The 26,840-nt window shown below is 35.1% G+C and overlaps 1 protein-coding gene across 1 annotated transcript in view; it reads right to left on the bottom strand.

The window, feature by feature from the left end:
- Window positions 1–1,158: 1,158 nt before the first annotated feature.
- LOC120771408 (serum response factor homolog) overlaps window positions 1,159–26,840 on the bottom strand; it is a 58,366-nt gene continuing 32,684 nt past the window's right edge. Inside the window, exons 3-4 of the mRNA XM_040099382.1 lie at window positions 2,082–2,505; window positions 1,159–1,727 (exon numbers count right to left, since the gene is read on the bottom strand). Of these exons, the coding sequence (XP_039955316.1) occupies window positions 1,501–1,727; window positions 2,082–2,505 (651 nt within the window). The 3' untranslated portion in view covers window positions 1,159–1,500. The remainder of the gene's footprint in view (window positions 1,728–2,081; window positions 2,506–26,840) is intronic.

Below are 26,840 nucleotides of genomic sequence, written 5' to 3'. Positions count from 1 at the left end.
TTAATATTTTTATAATAAATATGAAATAAAAATCAATAAACAAAACAATAATAATAATAATTTAAAGTAAAAAAAATAAATAAATAAAAATAGAAAAAAACAATATAAGGAAAATTTAAAAATATTGTATAACTAATTAATAATAATAATAAATAATTAAAACATATTAGATAAAATTATTATTAAGATAATTAAAAAATGTTTAATTAATAAAAATATATCAGGAATCAATAAAAAAGCAAAAATAAAAATAATTGAAAAAAAATTATTACCTATTATAAAAAAATTAACAAAAAGTTGTATAACTAATTAATACCATAATAATAAACAAAGAATATACAAAAAATAGATATGCAAATAAATAAAAAAAAGAAAGTTTTGAAAAATTTTTGAAGAAATATTAAAAACAGTAATATATGTACATATCTTAATATTTGTAATAAGTGTTAAAAATAATAAAAAAAACTAAACAAAAACATACCAGCAAATATTACAAACTGTAATATGCAAATTAAAAACATAAATACATATGTAATTTGTTACAAAAGTTTGTCACAGTCGATTTTAACAATTTAAAATATTAATAAAAATATTTGAGTTTGAGATATTTTTCAACAAAAATGATAGAACAAACAATAACAGTTTTTAAAATTTAATTGTTGTGAAAGTGGTAATAAATTTAGAAATAAAATATTAAATCTTTTGAAAAAAATTAAATCAAAAATAATATTAAAAATAAAAATAGCATGTTGATAGGCTTTGTCTTTAATTGCTTTTATATGATATATGTATGTATGTAAATATTCAGAATTAATTTAAATAAAAGTAAATCAAGTTGTATTTACATTTTTATATATAAAATTAATTTTTTTTTAATGTTTAAATTTTCAAAATAAACTAATAAAAAATAAAATAAATTTAAAATGAAGTAATCAAAATTAAAAAAAAAACTAAAAAATAATAAAAACATAACTAAAAATTATTAGATATAAAACTGAAAAAGAAAATAATCATTAAATTCGGAATTTCCAAAATAATATTTTCAAATATAAACACTCATACTTATATGTATGTATATTATAAAATAAAAAAAAATAAACTGTATATATGTATAAAATCTGAGTACCTTCCAAGAATCACACCGTTTTTTTTTCAATATTATAGGTATAGTTGGTATAAATATTTATTTTCATTTAGTTTGGCTTCGAAACACAAGCAGAAAGTAACAAAATTGTTTAACAATAACTTTCATATTAAATTCTCACGATTGTGGGGTTTTATGTTGTTGTACTTGCACCACTTCTTCACTTATCATGGAGAGTATAATTTAGGAACACTAATGTGTTGTATGTATGCATGTATGTGTGTGTATGATTGGCTTAAAAATGAAGTCACATTTTTCCGACACAGTTTTTAAAATTTTATAAATTTTGCTTTAACTTTTTAATATTTTGTTATTGTTGTTGTTTTTTTTTTGGCAAGCAACAAGTCTTTGTTATCTCATTCCAGCTCTTGCTTTATGGGCAAGCCAGCTATCGCAGCAGCACCACTATTACTATTTGTTGCTGCGGCTTTGGCTGTCGACTGCGCCGACTTCATGTCCTTCATGCGCATGTCCTTGGCAGTCTCAATGTTGCCCGTGCGTGTGCTGGGCTCCTTCGGTGACTTCAGTGTTTGAGCAGCGTTGCTTGTTAACGGTATTGAAATATACTGTTGGCCGCTGCCATCTGTGGAGGCGAATAGATGGATGAATATTGGAATTTGCTTATAAAGAATTAGAAAAATAAAAAAAATATATGCATATAATTAAGGAAAAAATAAATAAAAAAAAAATTATATAAATATTTAGAAAAAAAATTATATAAATATTTAGAAAAAAAATTAAATTAATATCTGATAAAATATCTCAAAAATCCCAAAATTTACCTTTTTTCACATTATCGATAAATTTGCATCACATTCTACTGTGAGCAAAAAAAATAATAATAATTTTAAAGCTAAAAAAAATAAATAAAATATATAAAAAACCCAAAAAATTCCAAAAAAAAATATTTTTTCACATTTTCTTAAATTTCGATCACCTTCTTCTGTGTGCAACTGCAAGTGGCCAGATTGTATCAATTTCAATAGCATATCCTGCGGCAGTCCTGTCAAGCCGGACGGTGCCGCATAACTAGTGAGGCACTCGGCTGTCGTCAACGCTTGGCGCTCTTGCCTAGCGATATTTGTGTTGTGCTTCAATTTCGTCTCAGCCACTGTGGCATTGTGTGTCAAGTCTTCGGCGATTGCGTAACCGATATTCTTATTAGTCATAGCAGACGTTGAAGCGCCGCCGGATGTGGAAGGCATTGCTGCGGCCGCTGCAGCTTGTTGTTTGCTGTTATCCTGTGTTCTCGCGTCGGTGAGAGCGCTGTTTTTCACGGCTTGCAATTGCGCGGGTCCCGGCGATTCAGCATCGGATGAGTCGTCCGATTCATTGCCAGACGAAAGGGGTGAACGATCTTCCTGCAAGTGAAGAGAATGGAGAACGTATAGTGTGCGATAAAAATAATGTCGAAAAATAAGAAAAATTAGACATAATTACTAGGGAACTCGAGGTAATCTTATAATTAGATTGCTTATTAGACTAGGATAGATATTTTTTGGTAGCAAAAAAAGATGATAGTAGGATGAAGCCCATTGGAAATAACAAAAATGAAAAGAAAAATAATTTACAGGCGATCTGAGGTCGAGGTGAGATAGGCGAGGGGCGTGGTTGAATTTTTAAGCGTTAAAAACGGTTTAACTCGACTACCGGCAAAATCACAAGTCCTATAGAAAAAAGTTATGGGACAAAGTTGTAGGTAAAGCAAAGATCTACTACTTTTGTGTTCACACTTTTTTCACATAACCTCACAATTGATGAGAAAAATTCAAATAAACAAGTTTTTGTACAAACAAAATTTCTTTCGCGAAATTTCATGTAAACTTACTCCCAAAGACCGATATTTTACTTAAAATATAATGCAGGAAACCTTCGACTTAAAATCGAAAAAAGACTCATTTTCAAACAAAAATTCTGGCGTCAAAAGATTCTAGCATTTTCCATTGGTGTTTTATACTTCAAAAATTCCTTTCACTTTTTACCAGTTTAAAGGCTTTTCTACTCTATTCTGTATATCTAACGTCTCTTTGGGTATCAGAAAAGTGGCAACAGTGTGTTCTCAAACTTCAATAACTCCTCTACCCAAAGGAACACAAAATTCTAGCTACTAATCTAACGAAACGTTCTGCACTCGATGCAAACCAGCATCACATGCTTTGAAATAAACTCGACAATAGCAACGAAGAGTCCTAAAATGATCATAACTGCTTTCTGAAGAAACCTTAAGATCACACAATATGAATTTTTAGTAAACTTAACTTTCCCATAAAACTACAATTGAGCTGCACAAGTTTAAAGAGCTTCCGACTAAGTAGTAAATGCAGATTGCTGAGGTCTGCCGTAAAGTGGGGATCCTTTCTAGTGCTCACTATAGCCCGCTAGAGTGCAGACTGTCTCAGAGTTGTCGTCGGAAAGAGAGCGGGAGGTGGGTATATTTGTGGTGAGAGCCGTTTTTACGTTGGTCGGGTTTAAGTAACCGAAACGAACACGGAATTTTCAGCAAGAACTCAACAATCAACTCGGCAGCAATCTTCGAAATTACTTGTTACTTCAGGATTGTTTTTTGTCACTACCACAACAACCTTTGGTGAGAGCTGTTGGAAATACTGTCGACATATTTTGTATATATTCTTATTGGTTTCATGATATAAACGCACTTGTGCAACGAATTCGACCAGATATTGCTCATCGTTTGTTCTTGAAACTATATTGCAACTTAGCTGAGTCATTTGAAATCAGTCATATGTGTCGCCAAAACCGCCTACGAGGCGCTGAAAGCGGACGTCAACAAGTAAGTAAAAATATTTTTCGAAATTAACATTTCAGAAGAACAACTTATATAATCGCCAAAGAAATTCTATACTTATACCCAGCACAGGTTGTACGAAGTTTGTCACAAAGCTTATAACACGCAGATGGAAATGACGGAGACTCTATAGAATATAAAGTATAAATGGCCAGTGTGATGGGCTGAGTCGATGTACGTCTGTGTGTATATATTCGTACTAGTCCTTCAGTTTTTGAGATATCTCTTTGAAATTTTGCTTACGTCTATTTCTCCTCAAAAAACTACTCATTTGTTGGAACCGCCGATAACGGCCCACTATAACATCTAGCTGCCATACAAACTGAACAATCGGAATTACGTCCTCATATGGAGACCTTTTTTTGTTGACGAGATATCTTCACGAAATTTGGCAGAGCTTATTATTTAAGATATTCCTACAGTCTCAGCAGAAATTGCGGAGCTTGGACTTCCATAGCGTATAGCCGTCATACAAACTGAACGATCAAACTCAAGTACTGGTATGGAGAACTTTCTTTATTTGGAAAGATATCTTCACGAAATTTGTCATAGATAATTCTTCGAGGCAACTCTAAAAATTATGAAAAGAAAATTTCAGATCGGACCACTGTAGCATATAGCTGCCATACAAACTAATCGATAAAAATGAAGGGGAGGATCTTCGTTCCCACGAAAGTCGGGTCTCAGTAACCGGAACGGATCCGGATCTTTATCCAAGGAGTGTCAACTCGTCACCATTCCTCGAAATTACTTCAGGAATGCTTTATGCCGCATCAACTGCAATAAGAGTAAGTACTTTTTATACACTTTTAAACGTTAAGAAATTCACCCGTGAAGGGTATTATAGCTGCATTGCACCCGAAGTTGACTTTTTTCTAGTTTCAAAATCTTTCTTTTTTTTATTAATTGTTCGAAAATACAAATTAATTAATACGCTTTGTTGCAATTTTTCGCCGCCAAACATGAGCGCTTATGCGAATATCGGCTAATTACGCACGAAAATCGAACGCAAACAAACAACAACAACAATAATGGCAACAACAGCAGTTGCGGTCGAAAACACACGAATGCTGCACGGCGACTGGCAGTTAGCTTATTGGATTTCGTGAATGCGCTGACAGTAATTGAGCTCATAAAGCTTAGATAATTCTAAGACAGTTTACACGGCATTGTCGCCAAAGCTGAGCCGCGCGCTGGACATTTGAATTGTGCGCACACACACGCACTCACACAAACATACATAGGGGATAACATGTGTTCGCGGAGCGCAGCGTTGAAAGGCAAAGCGTGCCGCCAACGCCGCCAAAAATACAATAACAACAACAACAAAGTACAATACGCAAAGTAAGTGAAGTAGAAGAAAATAGATACACTTGAAGCAACAATTGGACAAAGCCACAAGGCGACAGACGGCCAAACAAACGGTGAGTTTTCCGTCGCATTAAGTGTATGCAGAAATGCATTGTGAGTTTTGTTGTTGTAGTAGGTGCATGTTGCATGCACCTTCTCGATTTCACGAATATTATACAGCGCATGCGACAGGCGCACAGTTGGACGGACGTATGGGCGGATGGACGGACGGACGGGTCGTCACAGGCCAGCCTTGTAAATACAGCAGCGGCTATAGCGTTAGCATTTTAGGCAAGCAACTTCTACATCTGCCGCCGTTGATACGCGCCAAGCAAATAATAGTTGGTTGCGGCGTGCCCAGCCCAGCCCAAAGTCAACACAGAGACCATAGCCAGCAGCTCGAGAAAACGGCGCGTCATCGCGCACGCATAGTTAGAGCCAGTAACGCTTAGCCGCTGCTAAGCCAAGCCAGTAGCGCGGTCAGTCAGCCAGCCAGCCAGCCGGCAAGCTGACAAACCAAATGCTCAACCAAATGACCAACGAATAAGCAGCAGCAGCAGCGACGGCGGCAGCGACAGCGCGCCTTCAACTGTGGCGAAAATGCACAAAGGGATCAGTTTCATTGATGATGGCGCTTTTCCATTACGCCTGGTTGCGCTTTCAATGAATATGCTCGCATAAATATGCATACACACGAGGCGAGCGAACGAGAGTCACCCAGCACGGGTTCCAAATCTGGCAACACTGTGTAAGTATTTGAAAATTTGAGGATAAATCCAGACTTATGACAATTTTTTTAAACTACGGAGGGAAAAGTCAACATGAAAATCAGTCTGCCTTATGGAGTAGCTTCCAAAAGTATGCTAGACAGAAGCGAATGAGAACTACTTCCGACGACAGTCCCAGGTTCCCATGACAGTCGGGTCTAATTAACCGGAGTGGGCCTTGGTTGAACATTCAGGGACTGTCAACTCGGCATCATTTTCTGAAATTACTTGAGGAATGTTTTCTGCCGCTACAACAACTACAACTACTTAGTTATTTAAGTCTTGGTAAATCCTACAGAACATGGCTTGCTATTATCCTTATTGTCTCACTGGCTTTATAAATAACGATTTAGCAGATACCTAAACCTAATCCAGACAAATCTATCTAATATCGAAACCAATTCCTTACAAGTGCTAGTCTGAATTAGCTCAAAACTGACTCCAGATAAGTCTATCTAAAGTCTTAACCGAATATAGACATAGATAAGCCTGCATGAGACAGCCATCTTAATGTTGTTCCTAGCTCAGGAGTGGTCAGGTTTATGTAAACGGAGCGTATGCGGATTTGTATTCGGACAGGATCTGTCAACTCGTCGTTATAACTCAAAATGTCTGGACTATTTCTTCTTGTCGACAAAAATATAACAGCATAAAGCGTTCACAGACCCCATTTAACCGAAGACGATATCGTCCATTAAAGCAAACCTCCAACAAAATGACAAGTTAAGGGGAAAATATAATAATTTTCCCCATTTTTTACCGACTTGAATTATTATTAAATTTTTTTTTTTGTTTGCTATTCGAGGTCTGTGCCCTTCCATTGTCGTAGAACAAGAGGATTCTAGTGATCTTAAACAGCTTAAAGATTTCTTTAATATTTTTAATATTTATTAAAAATTCTGAGCTTAGAAAATATCTTTCAGAGGAACTTTAATTTTAATATGAACCTAGAGTACATCAAGTGATCGATTCAATAGACTCGACTCGACCGTAAAGAACTCAAAAATAGATAACGAATTTGCAGAACGAAATTGTATTTGGTAAAAGAGAAATTTGGTTTTCGGGTTAGTTCGTAAGAGCTGTGGATTTGGTGGGTATCCGATTGCATTTCCAGCAATAATTGAAATCTTGTCGAACTCGGCATAGAATATGACGAAGGAGAAAGTGTGGTTAAATGGGCAGGTAAATTTTTAATACAGAAGATAAAGAAAGATATAAGAGAATCTAATTACTTGAGTTCCTTAAACTGATAAGCTCGCAAATATTTTGGTCGATGAGTTAAGAAGTTTTTTGGCTTAGTTTAAGAAAATATCGATATTTTGCATCTTTTGGATCTTGTCTAGATTAGGTTCAGATATCCGCTTAATCTTGAACCTGATATTCGAATCTGCTTGTCGCACATCTCGGCAGACGCTCGTACGAAATATACGAGTGGAAGAATACTCATGTGACTCGGCGCACTCGTACAAATATGCAAATTGTATTACGCGCTTGCGATCTTAAATCTAACGCACAATTGTTGCCTGCCAACTGTACTGTACCCCAGAGTACTATACTGTATCGCATTGTCTTTGGGGGCGCATGAATTTCATTGCTTTCTTTGTTAGCCATTTTTCCATTTGTTAAGTTCTTCTTCTTCTTTTTTTTGGCATTTGGGCGGGTGGTGACACGATTCACCAAAACCCATTTACATATGTACGAGCACATGCGCGCATATGATTGCTGGCATTGACTGTTGGTGGCTCTGGCTCGGACAGCCGGCGGCAGCCGATGGTACAGTTGGCCATGTAAATTGGCGTATTGTAAAGTTAGAATTGAAAATTTACTTTGTTGTATGAGGAAATAAGTGGTGAGAGAAAGGAGTCTGAATTTTAAGCTTAGGAAAGTTTAGACGATAAACTTTAAGGATTTTTTCTATTTAAGACGGAGAAGCTATTGGCAAAAGTGGGAGTCTCTCACTAAAAGTAGTCATCTGGCACTATGACACCATAGTTAAGTCCATTTGTTCTATGAGGTCATGGTGTGGTGTAGAGTCCTCGAAAAAAACACACTTGCAAGGCAGCTCGAGCGCCTTCAACGGACGACGCACATCAGCATCATCAGCATGTGTGGTGCACTAGGGTCCTCTCCAATCATGGCACTTAATGCGAGTTTTCGTGTGGGTGCTATAGATATCGCTGGAAGTTGTATGGCCGCAAAAGTTGCTTGCAGACTCAGAAAATATGAGTTTCTGTAAGCACATGTCCGAACATTCGGACATCTTCACACCCTTTGCCTTTATACGTGATCTTTCGGAGCTTGGAGCCGTCAAACCAAACTCTCTTGCCCACATATCTGCGGGGGAGTTGTGAGTGGGTAGAAGCCATTGGAGGAGAAGGGCAGTGATCATCTTTACGGATGAGTCAAAGCTTGGCGGGAAGATTGTTGAATGGGTATATTGGCCTTGGCTATTGCAATATTTTTCAAGCCGAGGTTGCTGTCATTAAGCTGTCCGTAGATATACTACTCTGGAGTGCAGTCTCTTTCAGAAAGGTGGCTATACACTCTGACAGCAAGATGGCGATAGTAGCCTTGAGCACACTAACCGTGCGTTCAGGATTAGTTAAGGAATACCTAACCTCGTTATCAATGGTAAGGAATCACTTAATGATATTAATAGTATGCATGGCAGACAACAGCGGAATCGGAGGCAACTCTAAAGCTGATGAGCTGGTGAGAAAGGGTATTATAGCCACGCTATCAGTAGAATAGGAACGGATTGGTGCTGCCCGTGTGTTCTACTACTGGAGACCTGCAACAGTCGAAAATAAAGCAGCCGTGGCTGAGAGGTTTCACGGAGGCCGGGGAAAGTCTATTCGGCGACGTTCGCAGCAACTCGAACTGACATATGGAAGGACTTGTCGCGTTTTACGTCCAGATTTTAAATTGAAAGCGTACAAAATACAGCTTGTGGAAAAACTGAAGCCGTTCAACCTTCCCAAACGACATAGCTTCGCTCTATGAAGGCCCTTGAAAATTTGCAAGAATATCCGACGTTTTCGAGCCAAATTTTGTTCAGCGATGAGGTTCATTTCTAACTCAATGGGTATATAAACAAGCAAAATTGCCGCATTTGGGACGAAGAGCAACCTGAAGAGATTCAAGAGCTGTTATTTCATTCAGAAAATAAACAACTGTTTGGTGTGGTTTGTGCGTCGGTGGCATCATTGGTTCATATTTCTTCAAATATTATGCCGAACTATTATCCCGCCATGATAACCGACTATTTGACACTTGAAATTGAAGCTCGTGATCTCGGCGACATTTGGTTTCAACAAGACGGCGCCACTTCCCACACATCGCAACAATCAATGGATTTATTGAGAGAACACTCGGTGAGCAGATAATTTCATGTTTTGGGCCGGTCGATAGGCCACCAAGATCGTGTGATATCACACCGTTGGACTTTTTTCTGTGGAGATATGTAAAGCCTAAAGTCTATGCGGACAATTCCGCTTCGATTCAGTCCTTAAAGCAAAACATCACGCGTGTCATTCGCTAGTAACCAGTAGAAATGTCCGAACGAGTCAACGAAAATTGGACTCAACGGATGAAGCATCTGAGACGTAGCCGCGGGCAACACTCAAAGATAATCTTCAAAATAGAAATGCCAAGGGGTGCTTCTTCGTATGATAATAAACGTTTCTCATTAAATGTGAAGTTTCAGCGTTTTTTTTTTTCTTTAAAAAAAATAGAGAACCCCGAAATGGATCACTTTGTTGCTGGATCAACTTGAAAATATTTTCATGTATAATTGATATATAATATAAAAAAAAAAAAAAGTTGAAGTTTGATTAGTAATACGAAAAGACTTTTTCGACTACCCAATATTATCGAAAATCACATCGAGATATTTTGAAATTCACAACTGCATATAACCCTTTCGGTGTTTTCGAGAAATAAAATTCATACACGAACCATTTTAAACAGCTTTAATCAAAACTAAAGCACCCACTGCAAATATTTTATAAAGCCTTTAAGGCATTTTACTTTTTCATACAGTCATTAGCTAGTTTTATACACATGTATGTATGTATGTATGTATTGAAAATAATTATGAGTTTATTGACTTTCGATGAATGCGTCCATTTTGATTTCAGGCAGTAATAAAAGTAAAATAAAATAAATATTACTGAAAAAATCCAAAAAAACTGCTTAACTTTGTCAGCAACTGTACAAAACGGGGTCTAATACTTGTAAGTGCGGCCATAATAGCGGCTGCCTATGCCTTAAGTATTGCCACATAACACTTAAAAATAGCTAATTCTTTGCCACTTTATTTTTTCTTCCGTTCATTGGACGTTTTTGTTTTTTCGTAAATTTTATTTTCAATTTTTTTGTTGTAATTTTTTCTACAATGAATTTCTACATTTAGCATTTCCAAGCCCAGCCAAAGGCAACGCACAGATGTATGTATGTATTGGACACACGCCTGGCATTTATATGCCTACATGCGAATATATATGTATGTGTACATATGTAGTAGTAGACAGTAGTGCGCGCCAACGACTATTTATGTATGCATGTAGTAGGTGTCACAGTAGTAAGTCGGTCAGCTCAACTGTCAAATAAAATTTGTCATGCCGTCAAACTAAGCTCAACCCCAAAACCGCAAAGAAACAAATAAAAATACAAATACACGCAAGCAATCAAAAAAAAAGATCGTCATACGATCATATATACGCCAGCACGTACAAATGTTTGTGCAAATGTGTGTGCTTGTTAGCTCAAATGAGCGCTTAAGACACGCCCAGGAGTGCGCGCCTAAGAGTAGACTTGCAACTAAGCGCAACACATGCACACAAACACGTTGTGGACACGCTCTTGCTGCGTCGAAGAGGCACAACGACGAGCACAAGTCTCCACTTTGTGGCGCTCCAACAGCTCTTAAGCTTTCAAGCCTTGGCTTGCGCTCCGCGCTCAACTATTGTGTGCTCAAAGCAGTCGTTTTCATGCTCTTTCAGCTGCTCTGTGTGCTCTGTGGCATAATGACGAGTTGTCAGGCGCAGCGATTGCTCAGTTTCTAAGTTTCACTGTGTCAACGCTGATCGTGCCAATCAGTAGCCGTTCACGAGGCGTTTCGACGTCGGCACATTGTTGGTGTTGGCTTAGAAAAACCTTTCTTGTACTCAAGTGACTGTTTGTGAATCGTGTTCAAGTCAAATTTTGTGTTGGAAATTTTATAAGTTAGTGAATTTTATAAATTACGAAAAATATGGAGGAAATTTTATCTGCAAATCAATTGGTAAGTTAAAAAATATATTAAAATTATTAAATAAAAAAAAAAAAAACAAAAAAATTAAAAAAAAAAAAAAAAATTTAAAAAATATTTAAAAAAAATATTTAAAAAAAATTTAAAAATATATTAAAATAATTAAGTAAAAATATTTAGAAAAAAATTTAAATAATAAAAATTATATTGAATATTAAATATTTTTATATATTTTATTGTATTTGAAAAAGTGTGCTTCAGCAATCAGAAAATTAGAACAAAAAAAAACTTTCGAACAAATTTTAACAAGCTTTAAGCCCTAAGTGTTTGAACGGGTCTCGCTCATGGCATTAAATAATTTTGGTAAAAATGTCAAAAAGTGTTCGACCAAAATGGTGCATATTTTGTTTAATAAAGTTCATTACAAATAAAAAAACATAAGTTGAAGTTTGTTTAGAAATACGAAAAGACTTTTTCGACTACCCAATATTTTACAAAAAATGTGCAAAATACTTCATATTTTATAAATACAATAAATTGCGAATTTTTATTTTATTTTTTAAAATTTTTTTTGACGTTTAAGCAACCACTGAAGTGTTTTCGTGTCAATAGTAGTCTGTTTTTTCAAATGAAAATTTTTTATAGAATATTTTTGCCAATATTTTAACTTGAAATACATTTTTGGTCCGATCAGTAGTATAAACCGTGAGCAACAAAATTTAATTCTTAATTTGTTGAAGTTACAACTGTGATATTTTTTCATAGTCAGATCTTATTTTAGTTAAGCTTTGATTTTTAAATGAGCTTTATACTCACTTTTTTGAACACTTTTTTAGTTTAGTTTTTGTTGTTGTATAATAAAGTGTTCAAATCACTTTTTCATTTACTTCAGTTTTCGTTGTTGTATAAAGTGAATATAAAGCTTATGAGGAAAACTAAAGCTTTTATAAAATGTGATCTAACTATGGAAAAATATCACAGCTTCAGCTTCAACTGCAAGAATGAAATTTAGTTCATCAAGGTTTTCGCTACTAAACGGTCTCAAAATGTATTTCAAGTTAACCCATTAGCACAAATTTCCAAAAAAAAAAAGCTCGGCTATCGATGGATAGACCATATTAGAAACTCTAATGCGATTTCATAACCCCAAAAAAAATTTACAAATCTCCCACAGTCCTTCAATGAATTGTAAAATAACATTGCTCAACATAACTGAAGGAAAAATTTGCGTCCGATATGCTAAAAGTTCTGTGGGGTATTTGAAATGTCCTGTTAACAAATTAGGTTAGCCTTGAGTTCTGATAGACCAATAAGTCACGCATAGACCAGTTTTAGTTCTTTGCGATAACAGATGGAGTTCAGTTGCTAGGTTCATGAGGAGTGGTGATCCTTTAATATGCCTGCGCATGACATAATATTAACAGACTCTGCGGCCTCACTATCGGTACTTCCTCATCGGTATAGTGGGGACCCCATATGATTACAGCGGAGTCTTGTCAATACGGGACAAGTGCACATTTGCATAGATGCTCCATTGTTTCCCTGGTGCCTTGCTCTAGACATTTGCTGCAGTTTTCTCGATCTGTCAGCCCCACATAACTACTAATTAAAGTTAAAAAATTTTCCAAACCGCTGGGCTTCAAAGCAGTTCAGCAAGCGTTGGTCAACTACCAGCAGCTGTGCAGTTTGGAAGGTCCTTCTGGCACACGGCAAATTGGAAAAGGTCTCTTCGCTCTCAGCAAGGTTCACCTTTAAATGGTTGTAGGATTTGTGATAGGTTCAAAGTGATTTGCCGATAGAAGTTTATGGCTTGGCTTCACAAAGGACTAAACATAACATTTTAAGTGTGAACCAGCCGCCATACCGAGGGATCAGCCATCTAACTCAACACAATAGAAACCACAAGGCATGTACACTTTTTTGAGAACTAAGTAAATTTTAAACAAAAATTTCTTCCCCACTTTACAATTGGCAACATATCTTTTAAAATATATGTACGAAAGCTTCTCTCCAAATGTAGGTAGTATAAATTCTTTAAAGCATAGCTGCTGAAGAAAATTTCATACACCATAGAGCACAGCCGAAAAGAATTCATAGATTTTTATAGGAGAAGAAATTAGTATCGCCTTTTTGCTTTTCCAAAAAAAAGTATTCAATGCATCAATAGCGGTTGTTTCAATGCAGACTTATAAACTGTATTATGATTAGCGCCCTGAAATCGGCTTGCTTGAGTTTGGTGGGTTAAGGAGGATTCTAAGCGCAGATTCAACGGTCGCTTCCAATATTAATTAATTTTTGAAGGTAAAAAAACGACTTTTTTTGCGAATTTATTTCTTAAATACGGATTGAGTAATTTTATTCGGACCTTTTGTACATTACTGACCATACTTTTGACAGTCTAGGGTAATTTTTTCAAGCAGAAATAATGAAGCATAAGCTGGTAACAGAGCTTCTCCCAGAACGACTTGAGAAAAAAAGACTTTGACCATAACCCATAACTCGACTGAAAATTATCCGAGAGAAAAAAGCCAAAAAAAAATTATCAAATTATACTCAAATCTTTCCCCCATCGTTCTCTGACAATTTTTTTTTTTTTCATTTAAAAATTTTTGGCGGCCGTTAAAAGTAAAAACTGCTACTTTCCACTAAAAATTTCCCCATTTTTTGGGTGGAAGGCACAAAAAAAAAAAAAATAAATTAACTAAACAAAGGGGGGAGATATTTTATACGTTAAAAATGTGTACAAAGTCTGAAAAGCAGCGGTCAAGTAGCTTTGAAATGACAGTGAACACGGACTTTGAAAAAGTAGTTTTGAGAAAATCGCGTCTAAAATTTATAAACTAAAAAAGTAACGAAAACAAAAAGAGTTTTAAGATCTAACTCATCTTCAAAATCATGACAAACACCACTAGAAACCTGAGGTATATTTCCGTTGCCTACAGATTAAGTCTTCCATGACTATGCTATAAGTTTTCCAACAAGAAAATCAACGTGTTTCTCCCTTTTATCATCTTTTATCACAACGGACAATCGTCTCTAGCTGTCCAAGTCGGATTATTCGTGACCTCACGTGACCCTATTTACCCAACATACTTAACCAAACAATGCTACGTTAGAAAAAGTGTTGGGTTCGTATCTATAGGATACGGTTAAAAGTATGAGTTGCCAGTCGTATTTAAATACGATCAAGCGCTAGTGGGTTACTGCCTTGGCGTAGCGGTGAAAGATGCGCACTACTGCTTAGAGGAACTAGGTGGGATTTCAGTTGCAACTAATAACGGTAAAATATTGTTTTGGTTTTATAAGAATGCTTGGAAGGAAATTGCAAATCTCTTAGTCTATTTTAGCCATAAAAGAGTTTCTGGTGAAATTGATAGTCTATCTGAAACCGACACATGTAAGACATACTTGTATGTATGTATATCATAAAATGTAAAGAAAGCTCTAACAGGTATCAAAATGGTAATCAGCTACGACAATTTCACATATATTTACTCCTCCTACTACAATTATCGCACATTTGACAAGCTGAGTCGACTTAACCATGTTTGGCTGTATATATGCGAACTTGTCACTTAATTTTTGAGATATCGATCTGAAATTTCGCATACGTCCTTTTCGCTCCAAAGCGCTGCTCATTTGGCGGAACCGCCGATATTGCACCACTATAGCATAGGGCTGCCATACAAACTGAACGATCGGAATCAAGACTTTGTATGGAAAATTTTTTTATTTGACGAGATATCTTCACGAAATTTGGCACAGAATATTGCTCAAGGTAACTATACAATATCCGAAGGAATTGTTCAGATCGGTTCACTATAGCATATAGCTGCCATACAAACAGAACGAAAGAGATCCACTGCTTGTATGGAAGCATTTTTTTTATTTTTGACGAGATATCTTCAAGAAATTTGGCATAGATTATTTCCCAAGACAGCGCTACAATCTACAAAAAAATTATTCAGTTTGGTCCACTATATAATATAACTGTCATACAAACTCACCGATCAAAATTAAGTTCTTATAAGGAAAACTTTTTTATTTGTAAGGGTTATTATTGTTTCGTTTGCAGCCGAAGTTTTTTCTTGTTTTTGTTTTTTTTTTCAAAATTAATATTTTTATCATTTAAGCATACAACCATAAGCAATTCTTTGCTGAAGCTAAGCTTTGACACTTCTGACCTATTGAGCTTCACATAAAACACACAATAGCGGCATATGCGTATTCTTCGTTCGGGAGTTTAAACACAGAAATCATAAAAAATAATAAAAATGTATTTAACTGTCTTCTATTTGAATTTATGTGTGTGCGGCTGAAGCGCAAAAAACGAAAAGAACTTCTAACCTCACTTTATAAACACATGAGACCATATACTGTACATACATATATGTATGTATGTACTATATATGTGTGCCTCAGATAGCGGGTGAACACACTATTCCGTTTTAAATGCTTCCTATATCCTTTCGCTTTATCCACCGTAAATTTTGCAAACTCCAAACTCACACACACACGCACATGCAGGCAACATTGCCAATAAGCAACAACTGTTAGAAAAATTGTACGAGTATTTATTGACGCTGCATTTAAATTAATGTCGTTGACATCTGACCCGCAAAAATATGAAATAATGTAATATAAGATAATTTAGATTTGATTGTAATGCCTTGGCGCGCTGTTTGCGGCTTTTACCTATGCAGAGGACCAGCGACACTGGCCAACTGCAAGCAAGCGAAGAGCAGCGGTGCCGCTGTCGGCGACGGCGACAAGAAGCCAGCAGCGCAAAATCTGCATACGGGTTAAACAATGCGCATGCGCTTTTTGCATTAAATATGCACAGGCGTACAATAAGCCACACATACATACACACATACATGCTAACATATACTGCAATATGCTTATTTGGCCGAAAAGTCGGCGCAATCCAAACAAGAAATCACTTTCCACCCGATTGTCAGTGCATCTGTTGTGGGGTCAGCTTGACTACTCGCTCATCGTTCACCGCCGGCCGTCCATCTTCTAAACACACATACATACAATCCTGTGTGTGTGTGTGTGTGTGTTTGTAATGCCTTGCTCGTGCAGTGCGTAGCGTTTTACGGTAGTTGCATGAATCAAATAAGCCACGGTAAATGTTTTGATAAATCACTTTTACTCAGCAATAAGGCAAAATGCGATAAGTGGCGTTGACTGCGGCAATAAATAACTATATTTTTAAGAAAAAGAATTTTTTTCTAAATTTGCAGAAGTGTTTGTGTGAAAAATATTAAGAAAAGTGCTGGGGTTATGCTTGTGAGTTTAGCATAAAATATGCTGTGTAAGATTTTTTCAACTATCAGTATACTGTTTTTAGAGGTTGCATGGGTTTGAGGGCTTCAAAAATCGTTTTTTATTGCCTTATGTAATTTTATAACATTTTAGAATATTGTCCTGAACACTCATGTCGATTTGAGTAATAGTTTTGGAGATACAGCCTTGAAAATTAACGCGCTCGAAGTCAGCTATAGAGACACTTAAAACTTTGAATGCGTTTTTCTAGAAACTGTGTTTCCAAAATCGTTTATCAAGACATATCGCAACTGCTTAACCGATATTAATAAAATTTTACACAGGTTTTCGAGATATATTTTTCAATGGAGGAAGGAATTTTTTTCAATTACAACTATTAAAAAAAAACATCGAGAAATTTTCATGGTTTTTGAGATATATTTTACAAAGTCGAACGAAGGATTTTTTTTCAATTGCAACTATTTTAAAAAGTTCTAGAAATTTTCACCAAAATTTTATTTTTTTGTGTAAAAACTTCTGCTAAAAATTTAATTTTCCATTTTTTATTTTTTCCTTCGTCCAATAGCTACTTTATGATCTTAATAAAAACATGTATTTTTTCTTTTTACTTCTGATAACCCTGTAAGCAATAATGGCCGAGTTTCGCATATTTTAATTTGCAAATTTCACAAAATCTTTGTAAAATATGTATCTTATAATAAAAACTTCGGGAACAAAATTTAATTTAAAAAAATTATTAAATAGAAGCCCTTTTTGGCTCGAAGAAAACCCCTATAAATTAAAAAACACCAGTAATTTTTTCGGTTTAGGAATAAAGCTAAGTTCAAGTCCTAAGATGTTGAGATTCAAGTACAGCTTAGGTTATTCTGGTAGGCTAGTGAGCCACGCATCGTCGAGTTTTGGGTCCGTAACGATAGTTAGTTTCCAATACAAGCCGAAATAAATTTTTGCTCTAAATTCTTCGATAGGAAAATTTAGTTTAAGAAGTGACTTAGTAAATTTATAATTCAAAGTCATGATATTCGTATTTTGAAAGCGTGTAAGCTTTTATACGGGTAGAGAGAGCAAGGCATTCACAGTTGGTATATTGTTTAATTAAATGCTTCAAATAACAGCAGAAGAGTTTGGCAAAGAAAAGATCAGGGAAGAACTTAAGAAATAGGTGATGAAACAACACTGGCTCTTCTCCCAAGGGATTATATTATCAAAAAGATAAACTTCACAAAGAAGTTCAAAATTACCCTTGACAGTACTCTATGGACTCTACGATTGACTCCAGTGACTCAACAATTGACCTACTACCAAGGAATAGCACAATTAAGTGGTATACCAACGGCTCGAAAACATTGAAAGGAATTGGTACAAGCGTCGCAGGACTGCGCAGCATACTTTCCATACCTAAGGGACGTTTTCCGAGTGTCTATCGGAATGAAAGTATCGCGATACTCAGCGATAGCCATGCGGCGCTTAAAGCGATCTCAGCTTACGAGATTAAATCGCTATTGGCGCAGGAGTGCATACAACGGTTCAATACTCTCTCAGGCTGCAACCAAGTGCACCTTATCTGGGTACCAAGTCACAAGGGTATAGCCGAAAATGAACAGGCTGACGAGCTTGCCCGCTCTGCAGCTGCTACTGGAATGATGGGACCGGAAAACTGTATTGCAGTTGGTCCTCATACCATGAAGAAGCTGCTCCCCAAGGAGAAAAGAGTGGACAGGGAAAAGTATTGCATAGCAGTCTACAGACGCTGGGTTAAGGACCTTGGATGCATGTACCAAGCAGCTTACTGTAATTTATCAGTGTGCTGAGTCTATGTGAGTCGTTGTGACAGTGGTGTCGCAGTGCAAACCTCATTTTAGATTTATTTTTTTTTCATCGTTGATACGAGCAGACCAATCACCTCAGAAGGTCGCACGATTTTTTGAATCGCCAACAAAAGAAGTTTAGAATCATTTAAAAAATGTGTTCAAAATTTTTAGTGAGATCATTCATTCATTAAACAACAAGACAATTATTACAGAGAAGCAACCACTTAAAACAACCAACGCATTTTATATAATAAAAAAGAATTGGTTTCAAACGAGAATCGATCAAGCACAACAATTTTATAAACCTACAGCTTATATAACATACGAGTACATACAGACAACTGTATATATGCATACATATACAAATATGTACATATATTAGGGTGGGTAGAAAAAATCAATATTTTTTATAAACACATTAGGGTGGGTAAAAAAAATCAAATATTTTTGTTCACATATTAGGTTGGGTCAAAAAAAATTATTTTTTTTTCGGTTGGTACTGTAAAAAATAGGTTATTAAAGACCTCTATAAAAGTCTCGCCAAGTAAGAGTTATTAAATATAGTTCCACCAGATAATATTTTGGTAGCGTAGTATATTTTCTACAAAAATATGAGTTTTCCGATTTATAATTAATTTTTTTATTACGTTATAAAATTATAACAAAAAGTAAAAAATAAAAGAAAAAAAATTATTTGAAAATTTTCAAACTTTTTAACGGTTAGAGTCTTTTAAACGATTCGTTTTACCAAAAAATCTTTGAAACCAGATATTTTTTCCAGTAGTTGAAAGCGAGATATGAATTTTTATAGCTGATAATAATGATAGAAATAGAAAAAATAGAAAACTGTAAGACGGAAGACCTTCCCGTTACATTTATGAGCTCATATTTCGAAGGACTTCCTTAGAAGTGTCTAAGAACCTATTTTTCAGAATACCAAACGAATAAAAATATTATTTTTTTTCAACACATCCTAATATAAAACCTATTTTTCAGCGTACCAAGCGAAAAGCAAATATTAAATTTTTTTCGACCCACCCTAATATGGAACTTATTCAGTCTCCCAACTAAAAAACAAATTTTAAATTTTTTTTCACCCACTCTAATATATACATACATATGATAGTGGAACTGTGTAGGCTGCTCTGCTTATTTCGAAATGTCACGAAACCCTCTGCCAGTGAACTCTCACCGCACAAATTTTCGAACATAAAGGTCGTCTTGCACGATTTACGCTTAATTGCAGCCTAATTGCATTCTTGATATACATTTTATAATCAATAAAAATAGAATTTTACGTGCAGATGTGACCCACGCAAAAAGCAAAAGCATGCAAAAAAAAACAAAGAGACAAAATTAAAAAAAATCAAAAAAAGGCAAAAACACAAAATTACAAATAAAAATACAAAAAAAATACAAAAAAAAATACGGCGAAAAATCGACTGACCAAATGCCAATGTTAAACGGCATATAATGTCGCATAAATATGTTTGTATGTATGCCACATGCATTGTTGCTGTATACTTGTGCATTGTTGTTGTCTGCATGCACATTGTTGCTGTTGTAGCTAAAAGCAACCACGTTTCAAGCAACAGTTGTGGCTGTTGGTGAGGCAATCAGTAGGCGCACAAAGCGATTAAACAAGCATTAAATAAACTCTTCACAATATCGATCATACATACATACACATATACATGCATAATGTATGTATTTATGTGTGCTTGCGCGCTTTTTCATTTAATTTTCTTACAATTACTCACTTTTATTTATTTCGAAAAGAAGTGTTGCATGAAAAGTTTATATGCCGCAGCGTACGAACGTGCCACACTATACATACATACATATATGTATATAAAAAAATTATATGTTTGCATGTGTGTAGGCAGGCAGCTAGCTAATGCGCATATGATGCATTACCCCCTTGCAGCTACTAACGAACGTCTTAGAACGGGCAAGGAGCAGCGGCGAACGGCGAGCAGCGGCGATGCCAGTCGCTATGGCCATTACAAACAAATTGATCACTTTTACACACAGTAGTTGGTGGGTAAGAACAACACAACAACAAAAAACAGAAAAAAAATCGAAAAATAATTGCAAGCTTCCAAATAAGGATGACACATGTGAAGTGAGGAAGCTGTAACTTCGCTCAAATGCATTGGAAATGATTTGCGTTTGCACTTTCCGTTTGATTGTGGTGAAAATTACAATATTTCATCAAAAGTTAAATGCACAATTTGACATATGAAAGGCCAAATTTGATTAGAAGATCCATATGGTCGTTGATAGCGCGGATGATATGACGAGGCAACTGAAAGGCAATAGTAGCAGCAGCAAACAACAATCGATGACAGTCTGCGGACCGAACAACAACCGGCGCAATGTGAACTCTACCAGCACGAACGCACACACACAAACATGCGAAAACTTACAAACACACAGCTAGTGTGTGCAAAGAACCGCAGCCTGCTTGCAACAGTGGCGAAAAAATATATAAGCAAAGTGCAAGCAAACACACAGACTAATGTATGTATGTATGTACGACGATCGTTGGTGATCAGGCCAATCGATCGATCGGTTACTTTTGCCGTTGCTTGCGCATGTGTGTGTGTGTGTATTGCATTTGGCCGACGATCAACGTTGATTATTGCTGTTGTTGATTGTTGACTGCTGCTGACTGGTGTCTGCTACTGGCGTACGGCGAACATATGATCGTCGTTGGCGTTGGCGACGTAGCAGCACGCGACACACAGCCATGCATACATATGTGGAGTTATATTGTATGGCTAACTTAGTAGTAGATTTGGTTATGCAGGAAAAATGCCAAATTATAGAAGTATAAAGCGTGAGGGCGCAAAGATGGGCGTCTGATAAAAAATAAATGTTAAAACATAAAAAGAATAATAAGAATATATTTATTGATATTTAAAAAATAATTAGCAGAAATTTAAGGTAACTTAACATACTGTACAAAGAAATTAAAATATTTTATTAAAAAATAATTAATTTGAAACATATAAAATTAAGAAAAATAAAAATATAAAAATATAAATATAAAAATAAAATTAATAAAAAAAAAAAAAATTATTTAATAAAATAAAACTAAAAAATTAATAAAATAAAAATAAAAAAATAAAATAAAATAATATGTATAAATGTATCAAATGTATAAAATTTAAAAATAAAAATTTATAATATTTATGATAAATCAATTGCATTAAAATAAAAAGTGAAAAAACGGCTTTTAACAAAAAAAAAAAACAAAAAACGTTAAAGCTATAATACTCTTCACAAATGCATTTTTTATAGCATAAAAGGCTATAAAGAGATATTTGCTCAATTTTAATCGGTCAGTTTGTTTGAGAGCTATAAGTTATAGTGATCCGATACGAACAATATATTCGAAAATTATAGCAATGCTTTAGCTAATAATCCTTGCAGAATTTTCTGAAGATACCGAGACAAATTAAACACTTTTCCATACAAAAATTTGTTTCTGACCGTTCAGTTTGTATGCCAGCTACATATGTATATGCCATAGCAAACCGATCTGCACAATTTCTGCTGAGTTTGTAGCGTTAACTTAACTTATAGTCTCTGCCAAATTTCACGAAGATATCTTGTCAACTATAAAAGTTTTCCATACAAAAATTTCAATTTTGGCGAACAGCTTGTATGACAGCTAATTATATGCTATAGTGAGCCGATCTCAACAATTTCTGCGGAGTTTGTAGCAATGCTTTGGATTATAATCTATGCTTAATTTCGTGAAGATAGCTGCTGAAATTAAAAAGTTTTTCATACAAGAACTTAATTTGGAACGGTCAGTTTGCATGACAGCTACTTATATGCTATAGTGAGCCGATCTGAACAATTTCTTCGGAGCTTGCACAATTGTCTTGGACAATAACCCTTGCCAAATTTTTTTAAGATATCTCTTCTAATAAAAAGGTTTTCCATTTAAGAACTCAATATGGATCGGTCGGTTTGCATGACAGCTATATGCTATAGTGGTCCGGTATTGGCGTTTCCGACAAATGAGCAGCTTCTTGGTATGAAAAGAACGTGCAAAAAATTTCAGACCCATATCTCAAGATTTGAGAGTCTAGTTCGAGTATATACACTGCAACGACATCTGTTTACAAAATACGAAAAGTCTTTTTCGACGACCCAATATTTTGAAATTTTTGTATAAAAAAGGGAAGAATGCCACGCAAGCCACCAATGGAATTTGTGAAGTTTACGGAGACCATGTTGTATCAGTTCGTGTAGCACAATAATAGTTCGCTCGCTTCCGTTCTGGAAATTTCGATTTAGACTGATAAAAGTTGTACACTGATGGAATAATGTCTCTAACGGAAAAATGGCAAAAAGTGGTCGACCAAAATGGTATATATTTGTTTATTTATTTATTAGTATAAATATAAAAAAAATAAGTTGAAGTTTGATTAGAAATACGAAAAGACTTTTTCGACTGCCCAATACATACATTTTATAGGCCTCATTGCAAAACATGAACATTTGCATTTAACAAAATTAGAAGTAAAATAATTAAAAAATAATAATATAAAAGAAAATGTATCCAACAAAAATTAATAAATAAATAAATAAATAAAACAATAAAATAAATTAAAAAACGTTAAAACTAAAAATATCATAATTATACTCAAAACCGTGAAGACGTCAAGCGACCAACCCGCAACAGCGTCTCAGCACTCTGTGACGCAACGACGGAAGCGCAGCGCACTGCAGCACATAAACAAGCACACACACACATGCATTTAAACTGCAACAAAATAAAGCAGCAACAACAAAAAATACACACAAACAAGCAAACATTGCGGCAGCTAAGCTTTAGAACACACTCAACTCACCGGTTGCATACAAGTACCGCAAGCATTGTTATTGTATTTTTTGGCTCTTTATTCTGCTCATTTTTGGCTGCACACTTTCGGCGGCGCATTTTTTCATCGCCTTGAGAATTCGGTAGTCAATTGATTTGACAACTGATAAAAAAATGTGATAATTTTAAGTAGTTTTTAACTTTCAAGCTACTGGAGCGCGCCGTTAAGCAGCTCAGCGCAGCTCAGTTGTGACTTTAACATTTCACAACACTTGCAGATTTTTGACGAAAACACAGAATAAAACAGAAAAAATATAATAAAAAAAAAATACAAAATGAAACATGTGTACGTTCACACGAAGTGTCCTCAATATCAATTTCGCTATGTGATTTTTAAGGCATTGAAACGGCAAAAACGAGGTGATCGTTTGAAGTGTGTCATAAAGTATAGTTAGACGACGTGTAATACCAGCGTTTATGTATGTATGTATTTATATTGAAAAACAGATGGTAGCTTTATGTGCTATAATCAAACCAAAACACAATAGACTTTGATTTTTTTTTCAAAAACTTTAATAACTAAACTTTGTTTTTTTTAAATTTCAAATAAATAATAAGAAATCTTGACACTTCGTAACAAAGAATTGAAAACTATTTATTTTAAATTTAATGGCACAAGACGCCTAACTAAGAGTGCAATTACAAGCTACTGACAAAAATATAGGATCAAAGTGGACATACAAACAGAGAGTTATATAAAAAAATACGCCAAGACGCCTCATTAAGAAAGATATTATAAAATACTGAAAAATTTGGGCAAAAAATAGTAAAACTTTGTACATAATTTTAAAATTCTTTATTTATTTCCCAAAATCTATGTCGTCCTCCAAAAAATAATCCTCCTTGGCAACAATACACGTGTGCCAACGTTTTTTCCAATCCTCGAAACAGTTGTTAAAGACAATTTCCGGCATAACCTTCATTGCGCGTAGCGATTCACGTTTAATGTCTTCAATTGACTAAAAACGGTTTTCCCGGAGCGATCGTTAGAGTTTGCTGAAAAGCCAGAAGTCACACGGAGCTAAATCATTCGAATAGGGTGATTGCGGCACGATCTTGGTTGAAAATTTGGCCACTTATACACAAAGAATAAATGCGGTATAGGAGTAGCTTCGCGCAAACGGCGCATAACACTCAAATTGTATTATTGTTGACAGTTTGGGTGATCGGAAGAAATTTAGAGAGCACCACAGCTCAATAATCGAAGAAAACTGTCAACATTAACTTGATTTTTGACCTGCTTTGACGTGGTTTTTTCGGCTCCGGCTTACCTTTGTCCAGATATTCTGCCGATTAAACGTCGCCAGTAGCAATACGACTTTTCTTTGGTCTAAATGAAATCATCAGTTGATGTTTCCACCCTTTTTCAATAATTTGTACTAGTCAAAAACGCATGCCTAACTAAGAGTGCAATTACAAGCTACTGACAAAAATATAGGATAGGATAGAAAAAAATATTTTGACGAATGGGTTTTCGCTCGAAGTTTAAGCTATAAGTCTTACTATTTTTTGTCCACAGTATAGAATATACCGTGTATAAGAAGAAACATTAATGAATAGAAGAACCACGTGACCAAACATTATTCTTAGAAAACTAAATGAGTGAACTTTTGCTCCGAAATTTTGGTCTACTTCACAACTTCTAATAATAACCGATCAGTTTTAATGTAAACTAAAATAGACGAGCTAATGGATCAAACACAAATTGCTTGCATTGAACTATATTTGGTTGGTTAAGTGGGCTAAGTATCAATTGACAAAGAGACATCCCAACTATTTTGATTTATATAAGTAATATACATGTATTTCGCAAAGGACCGTAACTGGATTATGCGTGGCTTGTTAGCCTACCAGAGTAAACTAAGCATAATACATATATGTACATGTATTGCAGTCTCGGTCGCAGATTACGAATCTTTGACTTCCTCTTTAGATCACTTCATGAATGTTCTTTCCATAGGCAACATATGTTATAAGGACAAACCGTGCCCTGGTCAGTCCTTTGTCTAGCTTCAGAGGGTATTCTGGTCCAGAAATAAGAAAAATCAAAACTAAATTATTTGCGGAGACATAAGTAGGTATTTTGGTGATACGGCATTCAAACAGGTTATGTCAGTTCAGGAAACTTTGAACGCATCTAAACTGTCTTTTTCAAAACGATACCCACTATTTCTCAGTTTCGACTTGTCCTAGTTGTCTGAAAATTTTGGAGTCTTTTTTGTAGACTTGTCTATGGGTGCAACTAAGCATATGCCCAGAATACGATTTTTACTATATTATAAAATTATGAAGCAAATCGAAAATTATAGTCAGTCAAAAAAAAATGGTAAAAGAAGTTTTTCTCAGACCGTCATAGTCAGGATTAATATTTTTTAGATTCAGATTGCTAGGATGGTTGAAATCGTGGATATGATCACGAGCCAACTTTTTCAAATTCCCGCTTCATCAGCTGTCCATTTTCGAAAATTTTTGCATTTTTGAATTTTTTGAATATTTTGTCTATTCTTGTAATAAAAAACAACAAAAAAAGAAATAGTAAAATTATTAGTTGCATTTGTTTTAAGACATTTCCAAAATTACCCGGAAATTCATGCCTCTAGATCAGAACATCCCCTTAACTGAACGATCAGTAGGTTTGTAATCCTGGCTGTTCACAAAAAATTCTTTTGACGACAGGCACCGAAGACATTTTTAGTTTGTTTTCTCATCTTCGGTATCTTTTCTAATAGGGAACACCATTCGACAAGCAATGGTTAGCTTCCAAAAGTATTTCTACCATGAAAAACCTTCACATAATACTCATTATGACAGAATTTCTTACAGTGATAAAGCCATATGAGCTCAGCTGGCTTAGCTGAAGAAATTCTACTTGTGATAGAACATTATTTTAGAGTTATATCTGAAGGAAAATTTCAGAGTGCAACAAATCTTCGAATTTTTGAGTTTCAGAAGCGACTATACACATATTTACATACTTATACATATGTATGTACATATATATAATTGCACAATATACACTATATTCTCCACCGCAATCAATGCAATGCTCACACAAAGGATATCCACACTCCATAGAAATCCCAAAACAGACCTGCTTTAATCAAACTAAATGAAAAAAGGAATGCTGATCTTCAACCACAATATAACCGATGTTGACATAATGCATTTCGAAATACAACAACAACAACATAACTACACGAAAACTGAGTAAATGAGTGGCTTTTGCTTGAATTAGTGAAAGAGAACGGAAAAACATGTCAGGAATCAGCCAAGCATCAACGCCTATTGAGCAAAGACAAAACATGCAATGACCAAACACACAGCAGACAAAATTGTGGTTAAAATGCCACACGTGCCAAAACAAAAACACCAACAATCAACGCCAAAAGCCAAGTACTACAATGCGAAGGTGCTATGCTGCAGGTTCCAAAACAAACAACAACAAGAGCAAAAATATAAACAAAAAACCGAAATGTAATGGATATCCGAGCAATTCAACGGATATTTAGCGAAACATGC

The sequence above is a fragment of the Bactrocera tryoni genome, chromosome 3 (genome assembly GCF_016617805.1).
Source record: "Bactrocera tryoni isolate S06 chromosome 3, CSIRO_BtryS06_freeze2, whole genome shotgun sequence".
Lineage (NCBI taxonomy): Eukaryota > Metazoa > Arthropoda > Insecta > Diptera > Tephritidae > Bactrocera > Bactrocera tryoni.
This window is presented reverse-complemented; position numbering and strand designations above follow the sequence as displayed.